At 37.1% G+C, this 22,525-nt stretch overlaps 1 protein-coding gene and 1 long non-coding RNA gene across 6 annotated transcripts in view; both read right to left on the minus strand.

Annotated features, from left to right (window-relative positions):
- Positions 1 to 1,753: 1,753 nt before the first annotated feature.
- Positions 1,754 to 6,003, minus strand: Pop1 (POP1 ribonuclease P/MRP subunit). Its single transcript, XM_034975787.2, has 4 exons — positions 4,412 to 6,003; positions 3,569 to 3,930; positions 2,814 to 3,095; positions 1,754 to 2,062 (listed from the first exon to the last, which is right to left on the minus strand). Exons 1-4 carry the CDS (start codon positions 5,820 to 5,822, stop codon positions 1,766 to 1,768), a joined length of 2,352 nt encoding a protein of 783 aa, XP_034831678.1. The 5' UTR covers positions 5,823 to 6,003; the 3' UTR covers positions 1,754 to 1,765.
- A 2,303-nt stretch (positions 6,004 to 8,306) lies between these two features.
- The window catches only part of LOC138403234 (uncharacterized), a 38,789-nt gene continuing 24,570 nt past the window's right edge, over positions 8,307 to 22,525 (minus strand). For all 5 annotated transcript variants that reach the window (XR_011237532.1, XR_011237531.1, XR_011237533.1 and 2 more), the window contains exon 3: positions 8,307 to 11,391. This is a non-coding gene — a long non-coding RNA (uncharacterized lncRNA). The remainder of the gene's footprint in view (positions 11,392 to 22,525) is intronic.

The raw sequence follows: 22,525 nt of genomic DNA on the forward strand, positions 1-22,525 counted from the left end.
GTTTAAATTAATAAAAATTAATTTCAAGCAGACTCGGGGAGGACGCTACCTACGCTAAATATGGCGATCGTCTATAAGAACACTGAATAAAACTTATCTGAAACACTACTGCATGGTTTCCACACCTGCTGAAATCGTAATAACTTGTAACTGAACCGTACCCGTAGTACAAGATTTTACGTCTCACCAAACCAAACCAAATTCGAGAGTCGAAATATTTCCGCGTTACAGTAAACTGGGTCTTAAATGCCTTGTTCTAAAGCTCAAGTTTGTCTACACTTCTATAGCCAGCGCTCCAAGCGGAAACATTGCGAAATTAAAATCAGTGGCATTGAATATTTGACTTCAATTCAATGCTGTTTAGGTCCATTTTACTGTAACGCGGAAGTATTTCGACTCTCGAATTTGGTTTGGTTTGGTGAGACGTAAAATCTTGTACTACGGGTACTGTACTGTGAAATTAAAACAGTTGGCAACCCTGAAAATATAAAATGTATAACGCGTAAAATTTAACTCCTCACGCGCCATTTTAACTTTTTGTGTCAGATTTCATGTCAAAAGTACGATTTTAGTCGAAAAATTGATATTAACATGTTTCCATGTAACACTGTGTGTTACACAAATGTGAGGCTAGCAAGGAAGTTGTGATGTGATTATCAACATTGCGACAATCGCAATTGTTTGTAATTAGCATAATTTATGGTATTATTTCTGTCAAAAACAGTTATTTTAGCCGATAGTCAGAGGGTGCTAACTGCCAGCCAACTAAATGATTGCGATCGTCACACTGTAAGTTGTCCAACTTTAAAGCTAAACCAGCTTCTACCTTCACTTTTATGACCACATTTATGATTGTAAAGTCTCATATTCCTTATCTCACTGTAAGATAGTATTAATTAATATTTGCTTTTTCCAAGGGAAATATATTTGTAAGCATAGGCTTAGATTAGAGTAATACCAGAATTTCTGATGTTAACGTTTGTTGCTCTGTATAAAATCATCTTTATTTTAGTACTGAATAGCTGTTATTTGGCATCAGCATCACAAAGAGAATACCAAACCTAGATTTGTTAGGTTTAATGGAACTTATAGGTAATGATGAGCAAAAATAAAATATACATAATTTTGTAAAAATAGTTCTTTTATTTTTACTTCACTAATCACTCCCATATTATAAATGCGAAAGTGTACGAAAGCTAGTAATTGAATATTTTAGACTAAATTATATTCTCTATAGAGGGACATCCAGCTGGCGAACAAAAAGATCTTTTGAGCCCACTTTCAATTTGTGATAGTTAAAACGAGACATCTCCATTCTCCACATAAATCTGTCTCGTAACTCTGCCTTAAGTTTCAGCAAAATCGCTTTATAGATCAGCCTATGACCTTGCGCATGTTGCAACTTTAGATTGAACTACGTGACTACTTATTTTGGGATCACTGTACTGTGACCGCGATGCACGATACTCTGTATACAATTATACGGTACTAAGGTTGAGATTTATAGAGCTATCTTTGACTATGCTCAGACTTAAGACTTAAAACGAGCGTTATATCGCCGTAGTAAACCTGTCTAGTTTTACTTTTAATTAAGTTTAAATCTGAGCATAGTCAAAGTTAGCGGATGTCTACGTCTATAGCTATCTGCATGCCAAGTTTCAACCCGATCGGTCCAGTAGTTTGAGCTGTGCGTTGATAGATCAGTCAGCTTTTGCTTTTATTTAGATTGTTTAGGAGTTAAGAAAAAGAACTATTGAATTTAGTATTACTTTATTATTTCAATATTTGCTATTCTATATGTCCTTGAAGTGGTATTCCGAACAAGAACTCTATTTAATCCATGATCCAGTAACTTCATAACAGCATTGTAGGTCACATAGCCAACTCCACAACTCTTGGCTTCCGAGAAACTGAAAGCGCCTTGTGACAAATATCCCATGACTTCTCGGCAACCAATATTTCGAACTGCTTCTATGTTGGAAGGAAGCCATAATTCTCTCATGGCTTTAACATATTCTGATGGCTCATGTTTGTTTTTGTTCAATGGTTTTGGTTGAATTGCCTTAAAAAAAAGAAAGATAAAATGATCGATGGGATATCAGATCAATAGGGAATTTCTTTGAAGAAACATTTGACTACAGACGATGCCCGTGACTTCGTCCGCGTGGATTAAGGTTTTTTAAGATCCCGTCGGAACTCTAATTTTTCCGGGATAAAAATAAGCCTAAGTCCTTACCCGGGATGCAAGCTACCTCTGTATTTTCGTCAAAATCGGTGGAACGGATAGGCCGTGAAAGGCTAGCAGACAGACAGACACACTTTCGCATTTATAATATTAGTATGGATTGTATGGAAGTATGGATAATTAATACTTTATACTTTTTTGAATTTTCATGGTGGTCATTTTGAAATTCTTATCATTTGTTGTTAGAGGGGTAAAAGAAATACATATTCTATCAAAATTTGAACCGTCTACCTATCACGGTTCACGAGATACATCCCACTGACAGACGGACGAACAGCGGCGTCTGCGTCAAAGTGCGCTCTATAGAGCGCACTTTGACGCAGACGCGACTTTGCTTAAGACACCAGCCACACAGATCACTGGCATAAATCTGTCTCGTTTTAGATGAAACTAAACACATTTTGACTGAGCAAAGTCAAAATGTGCTCTATGGATCTCAACCTTAGTAATATGGTCCCGTTGGCATTCGGGTATGGAGCCCTAAAAATTAACAATAAAAGAATTTTAATATATTGTTTTATCACTTGGATCCTATGAGAATATAAAAGTACAGTAGAACTCTAGGTACCTCTTTTACAGATATTTTCGTCTTTAGTTTTATTCGTTTTTTCTGCATTCGTTTTAACAACTTCTTATGTTCATCTCTTTTTTGCTTCCTTAATTTTACATTGCCATCTGGATGATGTGGTTCCATTATTTTTTCTCTTGAAGATATATCACTTTTCTTTGGAATGCATATCATTGCATGTTGTTTCAAATTACCTTTGCCTATTATTTGTATGTAAACAGGAACTAAGCAGTGAGCAGAGTGGTCTAGCTTTGGGGCCTTCTTTTTCAATACAATGCAGTTCTGCAACAAAAATATGTATTTATTTTAGGACTAGTCGGCGTAATCTCAAATAGGATATACAGACAAAATATCTAAGTAAAACCATTATTTATTATGAGTATTCAGAAGTTTGAATGCAAGAAATAAAACTGTTGTTTTATTTTCATTTATAAATTAAAGTTATTATTTAGATATACTGAAATTCAAAAGGTTTGCCAAACTTTAGGTATTCAAGTAAGATTTGAAAAATATCTTTTTATATTCATCAAACATCTGAAAATGTTTATTTTCAGAATCTGAATATATATCTATGTAGCAGTAACAAATTTCTTTAACTGCTAAATTTTAATTGAACAGTTTTAATACTTTCTTTTTAAAATCCCTCCCAGGCAGGTGAATGGTTGAAACTAAAGGTTTCTTGTTTTAACAGAACCCTAAATAAGATGTGTATAAAAATAGGGTTTGGACATTTTAAAAATTAGTCAAAGATTTACCTGTAAATTATGTAACATATCTCTATCACGTAGAACAAACAGCTTCTCTTCTTTCTCATTACCCCATTCTTTTAGCAGAACATTCCAAGGGCATAAAAAAGGGCTGGGCACTGCAAGTTTTATAAAATTCACCCTCTTGCTGGGTGGACGTCTAAAATACTTTTCTTTAAGCTCCAACTCTATCCTCTTTTCCTCCATTTGCCCAGCTTCAGAATCTGGTGGCATGTAGCAACTGCCTGTTTCAAAAGCAACACTCTCAGTTTCACGAAGACCTCCTGCTCTCGCTCCAAACATTATAAAAGTTAACCAGAATGGTAGACCATATCCTGCTGGTATGATTATGTCCCATCCACTGCCATATCCTGAAATAAGAAATGCAAAACATTTAAATAATTAATTTTATATGAACATGTTGTCACATTGACTTTGTACTTTTTGTATAACTTTGTTAATTACTAACATAGTTGTGTATTTATTATATAGAATCCTGAGTTCATAATTATATAAGTAAGCCTATAGCAATAAGAGAAGCAGTGTAGCCTAGTTTAAGACGTCAGTCTTCTACTCAGGAGGTTGGGGGTTTGATCCCGGGCATGCACCTCTAACATTTTGCAGTTGAGTGCATTAATAAGCAATTAAATATCACATCGCGAGGAAACCTACATGCCTGAGAGTTCACCATAATCCACATTGGGCCAGCATGGTAGTCCTAAACCCTTCTCATCCTAAGAGTAGATACATGCTCAATAGTGGGTTAGCAATGGGTTGATTTTGAAGATGATGATAATGAATACCTAGGTAAGGTAAGGTAGGTAGGTAGGTAGGTAGGGATTTAAAACTTACCAAGTTTTTTGTAACCACAGTTTTGAGATCCAGGCCTTTGTATTAATACAATAGGTATTGTTGGAAGGAAAGGATCCTCTTCATTGACCTCCCCAGGCACTAACTGTGTTTTTGTTATGTGCTCAATGTATTGGGCATTCGTTATTTTCTTGTCTTTTATTATTTCACATACTGAGGCATCCCATATGGGTGAAGAGGCTAAATGTTGTGGTATATTTAGTAGTGATTCAGTTTCAGTTGGTGTAGTTTTGTTAGATGCTTTTGTTCTTTTTTTGGGGCGACTTAACCGAGGATCTTTAACAACCAAGCCAACTACTAAGCTTGGTGGTAACTGCGATGGTGAGTTTACAGAACTGATACTTTCCCAGTAATCATGCTTTTGTTCTAAAAATAATTCAGTATTTTCCTTAGTGGCATGCTGTAACCACACATTAGTTTTGAATTTTTCTATGTCTTTTACACATTTGAGAGTTTGTACAAGTACTGGATGACTCTTGGGACCAGTCATACGAAATCTATTGTACACTCCTGACATTGTTTTAATTTGAATATCAGAATATTTAGTAGTTATTTTCCTCCTTTTAGCAATAGCGTTTTCCTCATTTTCTTTGTTATTTGCATCTGATTTTGAAATATCGATTAAGTCAGATAACACTGAGTCCACTTGTTTTGCAAAAGCCGGATGTACAAACAACCAAAGTTCTTCATTTGAATTGTACGAGACCCATAAAAATTCAACTCTTCCTATAAATTCAAATGGATATTTATCAGGCATGTATAAGTTAATTGTTCCTTCTCTATTACCATTTAAATATGCTTTAGCACAGATACCAAGCCCACAAGAATTACTTGTGAGTGAGCTGAACATATCTTTTATACTTTCAACGGATCCCTTGATTTGTATAGGGATATAATACGAGATATCTTGAACAAGGCAATGTGCAGAGCTAGCACGGTAGCAAGCTCTAAAGGCTTTGTCACAAGGCCTGTACGCTAAGCGATGTCCCCACCGTTCGATCATATGAAACCTCTTTGCGTGCCAAATGTGCGTTTCTAACCAAACATGTCTTCTTTGCCGCCTATTGTATTCTTCTAGCAGGTTAGTTGCACGTCGTCTATATTTGCGGGAAGGTCGCTTCTGTTTTGGAGGCAACCCGCTTTTTTTTAACTGTTCTAAGTGCCCTTCTCGTAAGCGCCGTGGAAGACGTTTACTGTTGTGGCTCATAACTCTCCGGCGCATATGGACGGGTAAGCATTGGAAGATTAGCTTAGTTTTACTGGGATGAAGGATACTTTCGGTCATGGCTGCAATTTCCACACTTCTAGAAGCGGCGAATTTGAAACTGTTAGCTGAATGCGGGAGGTGTTCGGTCCCTCCCAAAGCCGCATCAAACTCCATATTTTGATCCATTGTGTTATTGCGATACTTATACTTACAAAATATTTGTTTTAAACTAAAATATATCTTGAAAACTAATTAGTAAAGTTATTAGGGCATCAGCTCTGAATAAAATAACAAATCAGTAAAATTCAACATCACAGACCACAGTCCACAGCATAGAGTAAAGTAATATAGACACTAGACAGTGCCGCGACCATTGATGTTGGAATCCCCCTCTACCGCGACCACGCGACTCACAAGCTTAACAAGCACCGACTAGGGATGGCGATCTGAGATCGATTAATCGAAGAATCGATTTTTCGAGCAGAAAATATCGATTTTTTAAATCGATATGAAGTACTGTGTCGATTCACTGAATCGATATATCACCCTTGAAAATCGACATTCGATTTTTTCTGTTTTGGTATAAACCATAAAATTATTTGCATTTAGTTGATTATTTCAAGGTAAAATGTTGTATGAACTTTGCCGATATTCTTTGCATGCCTTGTATGGAAGTTGCATGTATTCTTGAAAAAAACCAGTCACACGATAAGGGACAAAAAATAGGTTAGCTGCGTCTCTGTTTATCACATTAGTAACTTTATCTGAGCTCTCTTTTTAGTGTGAATGAGAAAGCAAACGTTCCTACATCTATCTTTATTACTCTATCTACGACTCTAAGGGAAGGAACAAGGAAGAATAGTTTGACAGAAGTCAGCGATTGATATTGCATTATTCATTTGTTGTTGTCGTTTAATGAATACTGTTATTAGCGTAATATTAGTATTTTCATGATTGATTTTCATCAGATTTTCATGTAGTGTTTGATGCGAAATAATAACTAATTGAGAGTAGGTAAGTAAATAAGTAAAGTGCTTCTTATTTTTTACTTTGACGCTATTATTTTCAGTTTGTTCTGTTAGTTGTGATTATCATTTAAATTTACTTTTACACAGGAATAATCAGCATTGAAATAACTAATAAGTAATATGTGGAATTCTTATTGATGGAAGTGTTCATACTTCATTCACGATTACTTTATGTCCAATTATCTATTTAACCTCAAAGCATCAAATTATATAATTATAGTATATAAATACTTATTTTTTTTTATAGTTGATCTTATAGTTTGATACGGTAATAAAAATAATTGTTATTTTTGAATTCCCTGATTTTATTGATAAGATATCGTTAATTGCAATATTAATCTTGTTTTTAGTAAAATTGATACAAATTTACATTGTAAACGCAAACTTGAAAAAAAGATCGATTTTTAAGAATCGATTTTGTAGGCCTCGATTTTTTCGTGAATCGATTCATTAGACTACGATTCGAATCGATTTAAAAATCGATCTTTTTCGTAAAGAATCGCCATCCCTAGCACCGACCAGAAATAAAACAAGCAAGGTGAAGTGAAGTGACAACTACACGAATAGGTACTACACGTGATAACTGACAAGACAATGTCAAACTGACAGTCAACTTTTTTTTTTGTGTTTTCCTCTATGGGTTTTCTAGGTGCTGTGACTACGGGTAACTTTAGAAACGTGTCGAACAATGTGAGAATGGCTGAGAATGGAATGAGAAAGATGATTTTTTGATCAGTTTCATACTGATCAAAAAATCATCTTGTTGTACTAACTAGTATTAATAAATTTCGTCCAGTCAACAGAATCATGCAAATCGGCCCGCAGATCCTAATCTAATACCTAACTAATTAGCCCGATTGCCATACTCATGACCAAGGAACATAATAGTATTAATAATAATTATTAGGGAGCACGTGGCCCATACTTAAAAATTATAGGGCTGTAGGGACATACATTGAACAATTTGCAATTTACAACGCATTGGCGGTTCCATCTGGTGCTCCAAATGTTCATGGGTGCCCGGCCGCGGCGGTAATAACTTAACAACATATGACCCGCCTGCACACTATTTAAAACAATAATAATTTAGCAGTGACGCTGCAGACCTGCAGATCGAGCTATAGGTAAGAGGGCCGTCTTACTTGGACGTTTAATAAGACCTTAATAATACATAACTAATCTCGTAATCAACCGATAGATGACCACAGTTTGACCTAGGTCTCCTATAGGGATTTCCTCACAGTTTGATGCCGTCTGTCTACCTAGTTCTGAGACTGGTCTTTAGGCACTGAGGAATTTTGGACGAAGATCTACTCTACAATAATCTACTACTCTGCTGCAACCTACCTATACTATTATACTAGAATAATAATCTGCTACTGTATATACCTATGCACCTTAGATAATTATTATTCCGATAGTTGGTTATACCAGTTTCAATTTAATATTAATCAGAAACTATTTCTTTTAATTTTGGTTAGTACTTATTACTTAGGTAGGTATATACCCAAACTAAGCAGATAGTAAGTAGATACGAATACCTAGGTACTATCTCTAGAATCGACATCGACATCATGTTTTAACTTTTTTAACATCGCCAGGTGATGAGAGGAACAAGGGAAAATAAATTATAAATCATAAGTTGGTAGGTAGGTATCTGAAATATTTAATAGCAATAAAAGGATACAAAAATCACAAAAGTTAATATAATTTTTAATGATGAATATGTGGGGATACCTTTAGTTTAAACATAATCGATAAGTGTCGATCGATTAAGTAAAAACTGTACTAAGTATAAGTAGTGATAACTGTCGATTAAGTGCGCGAATATCCAGCAAATCGAGAGGACTCCTGTCTCGGAGGCTGCTTAAAAGTTCGCGCGCTTTGTCTTGAAATCACAAAAACCTAAAAATATAATTAAAAAATATACAACCTAAAATTAAATCTGTGAATACTTTGTGCTACCTACCTGTGCTAAGCCGGGGGACGTTAGAGTAATCCATGACCATATCCATATACTCATTTTATAAATACGAAAAATATCTGTCTGTATGTATCTATCAGTTTGTATGCTACGTATTCATGCCATGCACCGATGGGCTGGGCACCGATTTTGACAGAAATAGCTTGCATCCTAGGGACGTAGCTAGTTACCTACTTTTCTCCATACCCCGGTTTAGAAAAACCGGGCGCGTCGCCCGTGTTGCATGACGCGTAGTTCTCCGTCGCTGTTCAGGAGCGTACTTATAGATAACACATTACACACTGTACATATACCAAAACATACTGATGTGATAAATATTGCAGTGTAGTCCACACGTTCAATATTTATCACGATCCGTGGAATGATAATCCAGAATTTGGAAATCTAGAAATCCTGTGATCCGTATTGCGATCCGTCAATACTCTAGCCTACACGCTCAGTAAATATCACGAAATGGAATAAATAGCTGTGGATCACGATTATTATTGGATATGTAGCCTACCTACTTAAAATGGCGCGTGAAAAATCATTTTGTACGAACTATATTAGCTTGCATTCTGGTGAATGGTGCAGACCTGTGAATAATTGAACAAATGCATTGAATTACATGATACCCTGTAGGTACACAAACACATGGGTACATACACAAAATATAATAGCATCAAAATTATAGTCAAATAACAAATACATTATCATAAATGAATAGAAACATAAAATCGAAACATATTATTGTGGGGTAAGGGGTAATTCCATTCTTCTCGCGACGTCGACGAGTAGTAGACAGATCTTTATCTTCTGCGGGATAAGATGGTTTCTTCCAAACGAAATAGGAACAAAATCAGCTTTCACAATGATCTCAGAATATGGACAATCTGTCAAATCATTATGAAAACCAGTTTCGTAATTCCTGATCTCTTTTTTCTTGATTTTTCAATTGTTCACTTCATGTTTTGTTGACTTCATTTGTTGGCGATTCTCTTGTTTCTTCATTTGCAATATGAAAATATTATAGCAGGCTGCTATGAAAATAGCAAAATGTAAATGACACATTTGACTTCATTCTTTAGGATTTGGATTTTACAAGTAATGGAGTCTAAGAAGCAGAATGTTGATGCAAATTTTAGCTAAATATGTATTTAGATACAAGCTATAGGTAGGTACCTACTTACTATATAGTCCGATGACAATCTTTTAATTCAGTCATTTCAGTCAAAAAGAAAAAGAGAAATAATTGACTGCTTCGGCTTTGTAGAGCGCCGTCTCTGTAAGTACCTCAAGTAAAATTTTAGTCGGTATCAACGACAGAGACAAAGTTGCCGATTATCTTTTCTAAAGTACGATGGGTAATTTTTACTGCCATATACTGTACAATATTTATGTACATTAGGTACATAAATATACCTAATAATTCCTAATTGCAACAATGTAAAAAATATAGCTGGAATTCAGCTACAATTTAGTAAGATCTACAAACTACAATAATTGGTAGGATGTCTCAGGACAAAACGAATTAAATACTCGTAATAATCATCCTACAAAATTAATTAACCAAATTAATATACCTACTTACTAAACATAATAGTAACAGCTGCTATACTTAATAGGTATGCAAAATAATAAAATACTAACAGTTGACACGGTTTTACACCGAGAGGTTTTTAGTAGGTACTAGACTAGGTAGATGCTGAGGGTAATTTGAAAAGATTTAAAACACAGGCCCACTTGCACAAGGGTCAAGGACAGTTAAACTGATTTATAACGCGTAAAAATATAGGACTCGTCATGTTTGCTCTGTGTTAAATGTTATGTCAACTAGCATACTCCCGCGACTTCGTTCGCGTGGACTACACAAATTTCAACCCCCTATTCTACCCCCTCAGGGGTTGTATTTTCAAAAATTATTTCTTAGCAGATGTCTACGTCATAATAGCTATGCATGCCCGGCCCGTAGTTTGAGCTGTGTGTTGATAGATCAGTCAGATCAGCCAGTCAGTCAGCTTTACCATATTATGCATGTAAAAAGTATGGTTTACCGTAGGTACTAAACCGTGCTTTTGATAATGACAGTTAACACAGAGCAAACATGGAGAGTCCTTTCTCAGATTTTTTACGCGTTATACCTACATAGTAAAATTTTGTAATGTTACTTTTTGGCAAAAGCTTATTGCGGTTGCCAAAAAGTTTAAACTAAGTATAGTACGCGACAGGTAGAGATGGCGATCGGGGTGGGGACGCCCCGCACATCCGCACGTCACCCGCGCTCGCCCGCACAGGGTTAGCACGGGGGCTGCGCAGCTGTGCGGGGCGTTCCCTCCCGGATTGCTATCTCAACCTGTCGTGAACTAAGTTCGTGTCCTTGTGCAATTGGGCCTCAGGGCTGATTTTTTAATTGTTTGATAAACCTAACTCACGAATAAACTGCCAAGAGTCAAACTTTAAGATTTATTTGACAATTAAAAAATCGGCCGTAAAAGATTTATATTATACATAATATAGTAAATACCTAAACAATACTCACTCGTAATGTTTTAAACGTTGATAGGTATTAGTAGAAACTAGATCTAAACACAACAGTAACGAGTAGAGTAGGCAATGTGAATGGATTTGTCATCGCTCGATTGGGTGAAGTATGCGCGGGATTGGGATGTGACGTGCGCGACCGGGACGCTCCCATTAGCTCCACATGACATCATGCTGAGTCAGCCAGCAGCATTGCCTTCCATCTCCCCACGTCCGCCACATTCTGTAACACGGAAAATGTTCATTTTAATAAAGCCTTATAAAGTCACAACCTTTAAAATATGCATAAAACCGTCATTACTAATAAGATTGAATGATAAACCATGTTTTAATTTCTTTCAACCTTTATTTTTTTTATTCGGGGGCTCGGAGTTTAACTTTTCGGAGTTACCTCTGTGCGTTTTAAACAATCAAATGCTTTAACGGTGAAAATATCGTGAGGAAACCGGCATGCCTGAGAGTTCTCCATAATGTTCTCAAACGTGTGTGAAGTCTGCCAATTCGCACTAGTCCACCGAGGCGAACCTTACCTATAAACCCTTCTCATTCTGAAAGATGAGGAGACCCGTGCTTAGTAGTTGGCTGGTGATTGGTCACGGTGACGATGACAGTAAAAGATATCAGGGTAAGTACTAAGGCTGCAGGTTACCTATGTTAAAAGTACAAAAATCATAGAGAACTATAAAATCTTAAAGGATGTCTTATTGTACAAATAGACTATAGTAAAGAGATCTCGAAACCGGAAAATCATCATATTGAGGCAGGTTATTCGAAATATGTAGACGTAGAAAGGTACTTAAATACCCGTATAAGTTCCGTGTGACCAAATTCTTGAGCTAAAGTATTTATTGTTGTACATGATCATCATAAATCTCGATTGCCGTCCGGTTAATTTCACTTATTTAAGCATCGTAGTTCGATATGGCATCGTTTATTGTGCTTATTAACAATGCCGTCTACTAATATAGAAATAACGAGGGCGGTCCGCAACGGCTAAGCAATGCGGGTTCACCCACACCACGACTCACGAGTAACTGAACTACGACTAATTAGGTGAGGCGAAGAGTGCGTTAGTACCAGAAATGGTGCGAGTGTGAGCTCTGGCCTCTCTGGCCTTGTTGGGTTGCGCGGGAGTCGGCGCCGGTACAATTAGTTTGCTAATTTATCGACTAGTATGGGCTTCGATCTCGACAAAGACGTCATCGGTAGGCTCGACAAATTGTTGGAACGCACTCTATAAATGTGCAAGATGTTGGCCAATTAATTGACCGGGACATAGCATAGATGGCTAGTGGGAAACTATGCTAGCTGATTTTATCTGCGTAGGTACTGTTTGCTCTATTGTGATATATGTATGTATATAATATTTTTTCTATTTTGACGAATACGAATAAACCGTCTCTGGTTAGATGATGCACTTGATTAGATGATGATGGACTTTTAACTGCTGAAACAAATAAAATATATCGAAGATCCACTAATATCCACACAATTACAGACTAATCCACGCTAATATTATAAACACGAAAAGTTTTTAAAGGATGTAGATTGTAGGGGGTGTTCTCCGGATCTCGTTCGTTCCCCGATAGATTCGTTAGTTAGTTAGTTCGGGTCGTTACCCGATTCCAAAATTCTTTCACTGATTGATAGCTAAGTACGTTAGCCACTAGTGCAATAGCTGATGAAGTCCCGGGAAAAACGAGGATGTCATTGACGTCACTTTCGAAGGGATGTGACATCAATGGCGCTCTAGCGTTAAGTAATCGCAAAGCGATGCCGATCTCTTCAAATTCTGTTTTTGAGGAGATTTTGTATAATAATCCTCACGGTATTTAGATATACTTAGTCATCAGCAATGGGAACAATATATTCACTAGTATTTCTATTAATATTAAAATCACAGCAACCGATTTTAAGTTTTAATGCAATCAATCAATAATTCTAGGGCCCAATGACGTCATATTCCTTCGCGATTAATCGCAAAGCGATGCCGATCTGTTTAAGTTCGGTTTTTGAGGAGATTATGTGATAATCCTCACGGTATTATGATGTACCTAATCATCGGCAATCTGATTTTTAGGGTTCCGTACGTCAAAAGGAAAAAGGAACCCGTTATAGCATTACTTTGTTGTCTGTCTATCTGTCTGTCTGTTGTGTCTGTCGTCAAAAAACTTATAGGGTACTTCTGAAAACCGTGAATTTGTTACATCACAAAAAAATTAAAATGTGTTCATGAACAAATAATTAGTACTTATCTTCAACTTTCAAAGTAAGATTAATATACCAAGTGGGGTATCGTCTGACAGGACTTTACATGTAGATTCTAAAATAGATTTTTGAGTGCAAAATGTCAATAATTGTTTGTTTGATTGTCGAAACCTTCGGTGCGCGAGTCTAACTCGCACTTGGCCGATTTTTATTAAATGGAAAATATTTATGATTGATCAGGTCACTAAGTATCCGGAATGGTTATTTTCCGTACCCACGTGTTTTATCATCTAAATATTTTGGTAGTTTGTATTCCAGTTTCCAGAAGTACAAAAGCTAGTCTAGACTCTAGGACTAGGTACATCTCCGAAGATTATTATTTATTATTATACCATAATGTGCACTGTCCTTACAGGGTAGTCCTAATGCGACAGTGCACTCTAATCTATCTTATGCCTATTAACAATTATACTTAAATTTAAAAAATAAATTATTTACAACGATAATAAAATTATTAATCTACTACTTAACGGCTATCTTATGAATAACTAATAATCCACATTGCTATCCTTGTGAGCTCAGTCAGAGAGCAACAAAAAATATCTATTCTTTCGGCTATAAGGTTAAGGGTGCGGAGCGCGCGCGTCAGCGGCGCCTGCCTGAGCAAGTTGGTACGCCCGTACGGCACGGCACGGCCAGCAGCGGCGGCCGGCGTCTCCGCTCCACGTACCTCTCCGGGGCACACAGACTAACCTGCGCCAATATGTCTGCATCGCAAACCTTCCCTCTCAATATCTTGAAGATATATATAACGAGCGAAAAATGAGATGCGAAAGATGAAAAATGTCGTTAGTTTTTTTCAGAAAAGGATAGACAGACCTTTCTAAAGGAGAGTTGGACCAGCTACTTTACGGTCGTATTAGATATTATAGTACCCGACTGGATGAGGCAGGGATCGCCATCTCGACCTGTCGCGGTCTGATCCAGTAGGTACCTACCTACTAGGCAAAATAATTAAACTTTGTTCTGTCGATTTCTGCCGCTTGATATATTGCCTTTTCCATCTCTCCCCTGTGACTACCTACCAAGGATCATATTATTACACTATTTTTGCCATTGAATGTATAATATTATTAATATAAAAATAATTCGCATTTCATACCAAGAACCGTTTCAACTTTCAATATTCGACCGTTAATTGATGATTCCCATCCCATAGATGTTCTCTGAGGGTGACCTAGTCTGAAGCACTCTCTCACGTGTGCAAACGACAAAGCAATGAAGGTAGGCCCTAATAGTCGCCCTGACTTGCTCAATCGACGAACTTAAAGCAAGGGGACACAAATCTCGAAATACAGATAGGGTGGCGAGGCAGGTGCGTACGAGGCTGTGACGTCACATCCGCAACTCAATGGACTCGACTATGTGGGCCACACGTGTCACTGGCCCCCCTTCCCCCTCGCTTTACCCCCGCACCCACAAACGCTGCTCTAATTGCTGACAACTATGGGAAATAGCGCAAATGTGCCACTTTTATCAGGAACTACGTACCCACTATAGATTAAGTACCTACTGTTATTGGTAGCTAATACTTTTGTTGTTTACCGTGTGTAATCCATACTAATATTATAAATGCGAAAGTGTGTCTGTCGTTGGCGACACATACCTACCTTAATAAAATCCGTTCAATATTTTTTGTTTATTTATGCTTACGTACATTTGTTCATTAGTTTAGAGTTTATTTATTTATATTATTTATATTATTATTATTTTTTAATTAAGTAACTTTTTTAGTAGTAAAATTACCTGACCTGACACTTACATTCGCATGCGGTGATTACCTTTAATTAGCTCGTCATAATATCTAAGAACTTTTGTATTGTTAAATTTGTATTTGATGTAGATGATTAGCTGTTGGTGATCCAAATAAAAGAAAAAAAAATTATTCGTACCTACATAGAATATTTGCTTTTTATGGTTCCCTACCTCAAAAGAAAAAAGGGAACCATTATAGAATCACTTTGTTGTCTGTCTGTCTATCTGTCTGTCTGTATGTCGGTCTGTCAAGAAACCAACAGGGTGCTTCCCGTTGACCTAGAATAATGAAATTTGGCAGGTAGGTAGGACTTATAGTAGACGTTAGGGGAAGAATGTGAAAACCGTGAATTTGTGTGAAAATTACATCACAAAAAAAAATTAAATTATGGTCAAGAACTAAAAAATATTAGTATTTTCAATTTTCGAAGTAAGATAACTAGGTATATCGAGTGGGGGTATCATATGAAAGGGCTTCACTTGTGCATTTTAAAACAGATTTTTATTTATTTTTATGCATCATAGTTTTGAATTATCGTGCTAAATGCATGCAATTATCATGCTATGTCGAAAAAATACGACTGTAGTACGGAATCCTCATTGCGCGAGCCTGACTCGCACTTGGCCGATTTATATTTTTTATTGGGGATGGCTTAAAAAAAGAAATAAAATAAAAAATAAAGTTCTTTAAAATAATTTAGTTAATAGAAAACAATTTAGGTAAGTAAGTAGGTACCTATAAATCTCTTAGGTGGGCTATCTGTGGATGGTAGAACATTCCTTTGAATCTTCATAATATAACTCAAATAATTGAATAATTAAATCCTTAACATTTTTTTAGCAACTTATAAGTAAATTATGGAAAAAAGTATTTCTATATAAAAATATGTATTCGCAAAAACAAAATGCTAGCCAACATTCGAGTGGAGACAGTTCGAAATTGGAAGACGTTGTAATTTGTAATGACGAAACGTATATAGATGCGGTGGCGGCGACGCGCGACGTCGCGACAAGAATGTAGGGCGCCGACTATCTATTGATAGTGCGGCGCGCGCATTGTCGCGCACTTTCGCGCAATTCCTCGCCCGCGCGTCATTAGCCTCTGCTAGGGTTAACAATAAATAATGTTTAAAAAAATCGGTCAAGTGCGAGTCGGACTCGCACACGAAGGGTTCCATACCATCGTACAAGAAATACAAAACACGTTTTAATTTTTTTTTGTAATGTACCTAACCACAAATTCACGGTTTTCAGAGTTTTCCCTTTACTGGTGTGCTATATCACAAAAAAAAAAAGCGTCCATGAACAAAAAATTATGATTTGCAACTTTTAAAGTAAGATTACTACAGTACTAAGTGGGGTATTTTATGAAAGGGCATTAACTGTAGGTACATTCTAAAACAGATTTTTATTTATTTTAATGTAAATAATAGTTTTTGATTTATCGTGCAAAATGTCGAAAAAATGCTTCTGTAGTCGGAACCCTCGGTGCGCGAGTTTGACTCGCACTTGGCCGGTTTTTTTACTTGGCGTAGCCGGGGCGGGTCAAGTAAGTAGGTATTTTGAAATGGTCATATCAAGAATATTGTAATTTTTTGATATGAATTTCTATTTATATCAAAAAATTACAATATTCTTATTCTATATAATAAGGTTGGTATAGATAGGTAATGTACGTACCTACCTATTGCTTACCTATACCTTATTATTTCTATTCATATCTAAAAATTACAACATCCTTGATATGACCATTTCAAAGTTACATTATGTATCTAAGTTGCTGGCATGTAGTAAATAAATAGAGAGCTGTAAAGTCACGAATTAAGATTTGTTATCAGAGAATCTCGCGGGCGGCCGATACTGCAGGAATGTTGAACTGCCATACTATATCTAAAGCTCTGCCTTTTGTTGTGCACGTAGGTAGGTAGGTATATACCTAAGGGCTGCCAAAGGCTAAAAAGATCCAGAATCCATTCTTATACTTATTACTAGCTTATGCTGGCGACTTCGTCAGCGTGGACTACACAATTTTCAATCCCCTATATCCCCTTAGGGGGTGATTTTTCAAAAATCCTTTCTTAGCGGAATGCATACGTCATAATAGTTATCTGCATGCCAAATTTCAGCTCGATCCGTCCAGTAGTTTGAGCTGTGCGTTGATAGATCAGTCAGTCAGTCAGTCACCTTTTCTGTCTATCTGTCCATCTGCTAGCTTTTCATGGTCCATCCGTTAAAACGATTTCGATGAAAGGTATAGGTAAGTACATTTAGTTTAATTACCGGGGATAAACACACTACTTTTTATCCCGGAAAATCAAAAAGTTCCCAGGGGATTCTAAAAGGGATGCAGTGTAGATAACCAATTTTAGTGAATTTTGGTACAGACTTACTTGTATCCTAGAGATTAACATAGGCAAATCAAAGTCAATTTTCATCCCGGAAAATCAAAAAGTTCCCACGGGTATACAAACGGTTAAACAGATGGGCCGTCAAAAGCTAGCAGACAAACAAGACGGATGGACGGATGCATGGACGGACGGATGACGGACAGACGGACGAAAGGAAGTATGGAAGTATGGATTTTGCGATCAAAGATTCTTTGTTGCATTAGTAGATTTAGTAGCTAATACAAAATATAGAAATCATTAAAGTGCATTTATGTACCTACCTACTTATGTTTGCATAAAAGTAAGAAACATTGTTTAGACCAGAGATCATCAGACTGAAGCAGATTGTTGAACAACAATAGATATAGGTACCTATCGATTTATTGCTTAGAAGATGTCAAAGTGATGTCAAATCAATAAATCAATCAATGCTGTCAAAATTGGCGACGAAGAGACGAAACTCCGTCAGGGTATTTTCGGAAACGTAAGCACCTAATCGAAATACATTCAAAATAAATAATAATAGGTAGGTACATTTATATACCGTGATGGTTGGTATGTATATAATAAATAATAAAATTAATCATCAATTATTATTTATATGTGGGAGTGCAAATAAAATACTATGATATCACGAAAGGCATTTTAAATAGAATAATACTTAAATAAAGTAATGAATAACGCAGGGTTCAATATCGGTTCGAAATACAAATAGGTATGATAAAACTAAAACAAAAAAACCTAGAATACCTTTACCTAAATACCTCCGATAAAGCTTTAACGTATAACGTAGGTAGGTATACGGGAAAACCCGTACGGCGGGCAGCCCTGCGATGGTTATAGAGATAGAGTGAGCATTCCGCGCCTCTAACGGTGAGCTATTTCGCGGGGCGCGTGAATGGCCGGGAGATGCAGCAGGCTGCAGCGGACCCCCCGCCGCCCCGCCCCGTCCAGGCACATTCCTGCGCAGTTGCCGCTCGCCGTTTGCGCAACCTCCGTAGCCGCATTCCATTCATAGCTGCGCGCGACTAGGGTTACCATTTGTTTTTTTCTCCCATAAATTCTGGTACCCTGGTAGGTACTGCAAATGGTTGACACGAAGTGTAAAGTCAAACTTCTTCAGTTTCATTTTTTCGATAGCGCAACTCACGGAATTTCTGATAAGATACTATCATATATCAATAATTGAACTTGAGTGGTTAAGGAATGCGAAAAATGTGTGTTATGCTAGCTATCTTGGGAATTTACACACACGTCTTTATAAACGCGGGTTCTGCCGCAACCGCGGAATAGGTATGTCGGTTCGATCGGTACCTCTTCGGCCCCTTGTCGGCATGAATAAATGTCGTTTTTGAAGTTTTCGAGCGTTACGCCACATTTCTTTATAAAGTTCACCGCGGTCGACCGCCGTGAATTCCGCCGGACGTTGACCCGCGACAGCTTTCACCGACTCACTGTTTGCTATTGGAACGAATCTATTAATTGGAGAAACTTGGTTCACACATGAGCATGGAAAGTAGACCGAATAAGTTTCGCTGCAATAACATCAGCACAGAGTTAGCCAAAACAATAGCTAAAAAAAACTAGTCTAATAGCTGTCTAGACAGTCTAACATTTAAATTTTTTATTGATATCGGTAGAGTAACTAGGTACGTAAGTATCTACTGTACTAGTATGAAACTTGCCAGGATTGCGTTGTGAAACGGTGGATGTAAGAACGTTACCTACCTAGCCGTCGCGTCGTCGCGTCGTTACTCGTTACCTAGCGGTCCTATCTGTCTTGTCAAGTTCTTGACACAATCTACGACTACAGTTATTAAAATTATTGTGGGATACCGGCGACGTCATACGACCGATAATGCAATTACATGAATGAACATAAAAACTGACGGCGTGAGAAATTCACACGGGGATTTCCCGATATCTGATAGCTAGAAGTCGCACTCGCAAGAGACTAACGGGCTGCGGTGCCGTAACTCTATTACAACCAGGGGGGTAATTACTTACGTAACTCACTCAGCATAATATTATTACAGTCGAAATCGGTTTTAATGGGACCGCTTGTGTTAGTCGTAAAAAGTGATGTCTTACTAAACACTAAACAGTGTCATATTTTCATAGGGTAAACAGCTAGAACTATAACAATTTTATTGTAATATGAATTTATTCATGCTACAAAATGCGGCATCATGAAAATTACAGTCGAAGCGGCATTTTAATTCTCGAGCCGAAGGCGAGGGTTTGACCTAGAGTGCAATTTTCAATTTTACATTACATTTGTGAGTAAAACAGTAAAAAAACTGTATTTAATGCATACGTTTATGTTTCATAAAATTACCTTGGTATTTAAAAAATGTACCTACCTACTTACCCAACTAACAGAAAAAAACACGCGTTATTCCATTTTTGAAAATAAGGTAAGCTAACGACTCGGTAGGCTACCTACTACCTATATAAGACACCTCGACAGAGATGGCGACTCCGAAACATCTGTTTCGTGTGGCTGCCATTAGGTATATTCCCGTACTAGGTAGTGGGAATATGAATATTCCTGCACGGTTTTGTAGACTTATTCATGGAGGTGAAAGTCTTCTTTATAGTTTCAATAGCTGACTAGCCTGACAAATATTTTTGCTGAAGGTACCTATGATACAATATGTACAAATTATTATGTAGCGTCGTTCATAAGTTGCCTGAAATAAAATATATTTACCTATAGTGTTTTTAAAGTAAGTCAATAATAGGCTTACTTAGATGATAGATATAAATTGGTAGTTTCCTTGAACTTTCAGAAATAGGTAGAAATTTATTTTAATCGGAAAATCATCTGTTAAAATATAAAATTTATATATGTATCTGTTAATGGATCTTATTTCGGTGATTGAAATGAAATGAAATGAAATGAAAATCTTTTTATTCGTATAAACTTTTACAAGTGCTTACGAATAGTCGGATGCATCTACCACTGGTTCGGAATGCCTTTCCTGCCGAGAAGAACGAGCAAGAAACTCGGCGGTTGCTCTTTTCAAATATTTGATACAGGTACAAGATTATGCCATGTATAAAATAGTATTTGCAGTCTTGTGCGTTGCTGGAACGAGCTGCAGGTCAAATCCACGCTCTTTTATCATTTAGATAATCTTCAATTGTGTAATATGCTTTTTTCAGGAGCATATTTTTAATAGATTTTTTAAACTTGTGCAAAGGTAAGTCCAAAATAGTTTGCGGGATTTTATTATAAAAGGTAATACCCATACCCACAAATGACTTTTGGACTTTCCTGAGGCGGAAGGCAGGAGCTGCAAGTTTGTCTCTGTTTCTAGTTAGCCTATTGTGTAGATCACCAATTTTCTTGTAACTAAGAATATTTTGTCCTACAAAAATTATGTTATTATAAATATATTGAGAGGCTACAGTAAGGATATCTATTTCCTTAAATTTCTCTCGAAGGGAATCGCGTGGTCTTAAGTTATAAATTGCGCGTATTGCCCTTTTTTGTAATACAAAAATTCTCCCAATATCTGCCGCTTTACCCCATATTAAGATTCCATAAGACATAATACTATGGAAGTAAGCAAAATATACTATCTTTGCGGTTTCCACGTCAGTTAACTGCCGAATCTTTCTAACAGCGTAAGCGGCAGAGCTTAATTTGCTAGCAAGAGTTGATATATGGGTGCCCCATTGAAGCTTCGCATCTAAGGTTATCCCCAAAAATGTTGTAGTCTCTTCTATTTTCAATGTATCGTTATTTATCATTAAATTAATGTTACTTGTGTTCTTGGTATTGGGCAGTGCGAATTCAACACACTTAGTTTTTTTTGCATTTAAAAGTAAATGATTACAAAATGTCTACAAATTAAGAAAAATCGGTAGCTACGAGAAATCGGTTCATATAGGTTGTACGAATGCTTGTTTGAGGTGCGAGGTGATGGAGGACAACTGAGAAGCGAGTGCACCGTGCAGCACGAAGGCTGCGCAGCGCAGCCGAGTGCCGGAGGCTCACTCCACCTCCCCCTCCGGTGAAATGTCACCAAGCAGCATTCCGAAATATTTCAAACGACCTTTATGGCGCGAAAGAAAGTGCGGGGGGTGCGGGGCGCGGGGCCATGCGACCGTGGGACAGCGGCGCGCGCGCCAGTCGCACGGCGCTCCCCGCCCGCACCGCCCGCCTCCCGCATTCCAGCGCACCTCCCTCCGAATTTATTCAGCCGCGACCCGCGACCCGACTCCGAGTTCCGACGACTATAGACTGTTCACCGCTTTGTTTTAATTAACTAATGTAAGGAAATCCCACTTTCCTATACTAGCAAGTAGCAACACAGTAGGTGCACTAGAAAGAGCTTTCAAGGGCTACAGTGTAACTTTTCCGTTAACGTTAACCGTGCGTAAACGGACGGGAAGCTTACGAGAAAACGTCATGTTAGACATCTCCATAGTGTCCATACCTACTATTTAGTATTTTGGCAGATTTACGCACAGTTACCGTTAACTTAAGGTTCTGGTAGAATGCATTCGATGGAAGATATAATACCAACATAGAAGAGGAATAATATAAAATATATATGCCGTTTGTTAATTACATTTTGTTTTTATTTAGTTTTTTTCTTAAGATTTTTCAAGTAAGTACCTACTTAGTTATGTAATTTTTGACTTAATAAAGTATGAAAAATTAATACTGGTATTGTTTTATTCCATATCAGTTAGCCGTAAATACACGTGGTAATTATTATAATTCATACACACACAAGAGGGAAACCATGCACGCAATAATTGCATTACAGAAAATAGGGAGCATCGACGGATACCTGCCTAGGTATTTTTTTAACAATTTTGTTTCGCAATTAGAGGAACATACTGGTGATGCCAGAAGTAATATAACGTTATATCTACTAATCTACCTGAGAAAACTAGACAAAGTCTAGTCTTTATCTACATAATTAAATC

This window comes from Maniola hyperantus, chromosome 14 (genome assembly GCF_902806685.2).
Source record: "Maniola hyperantus chromosome 14, iAphHyp1.2, whole genome shotgun sequence".
In the NCBI taxonomy this organism is placed as follows: domain Eukaryota; kingdom Metazoa; phylum Arthropoda; class Insecta; order Lepidoptera; family Nymphalidae; genus Maniola; species Maniola hyperantus.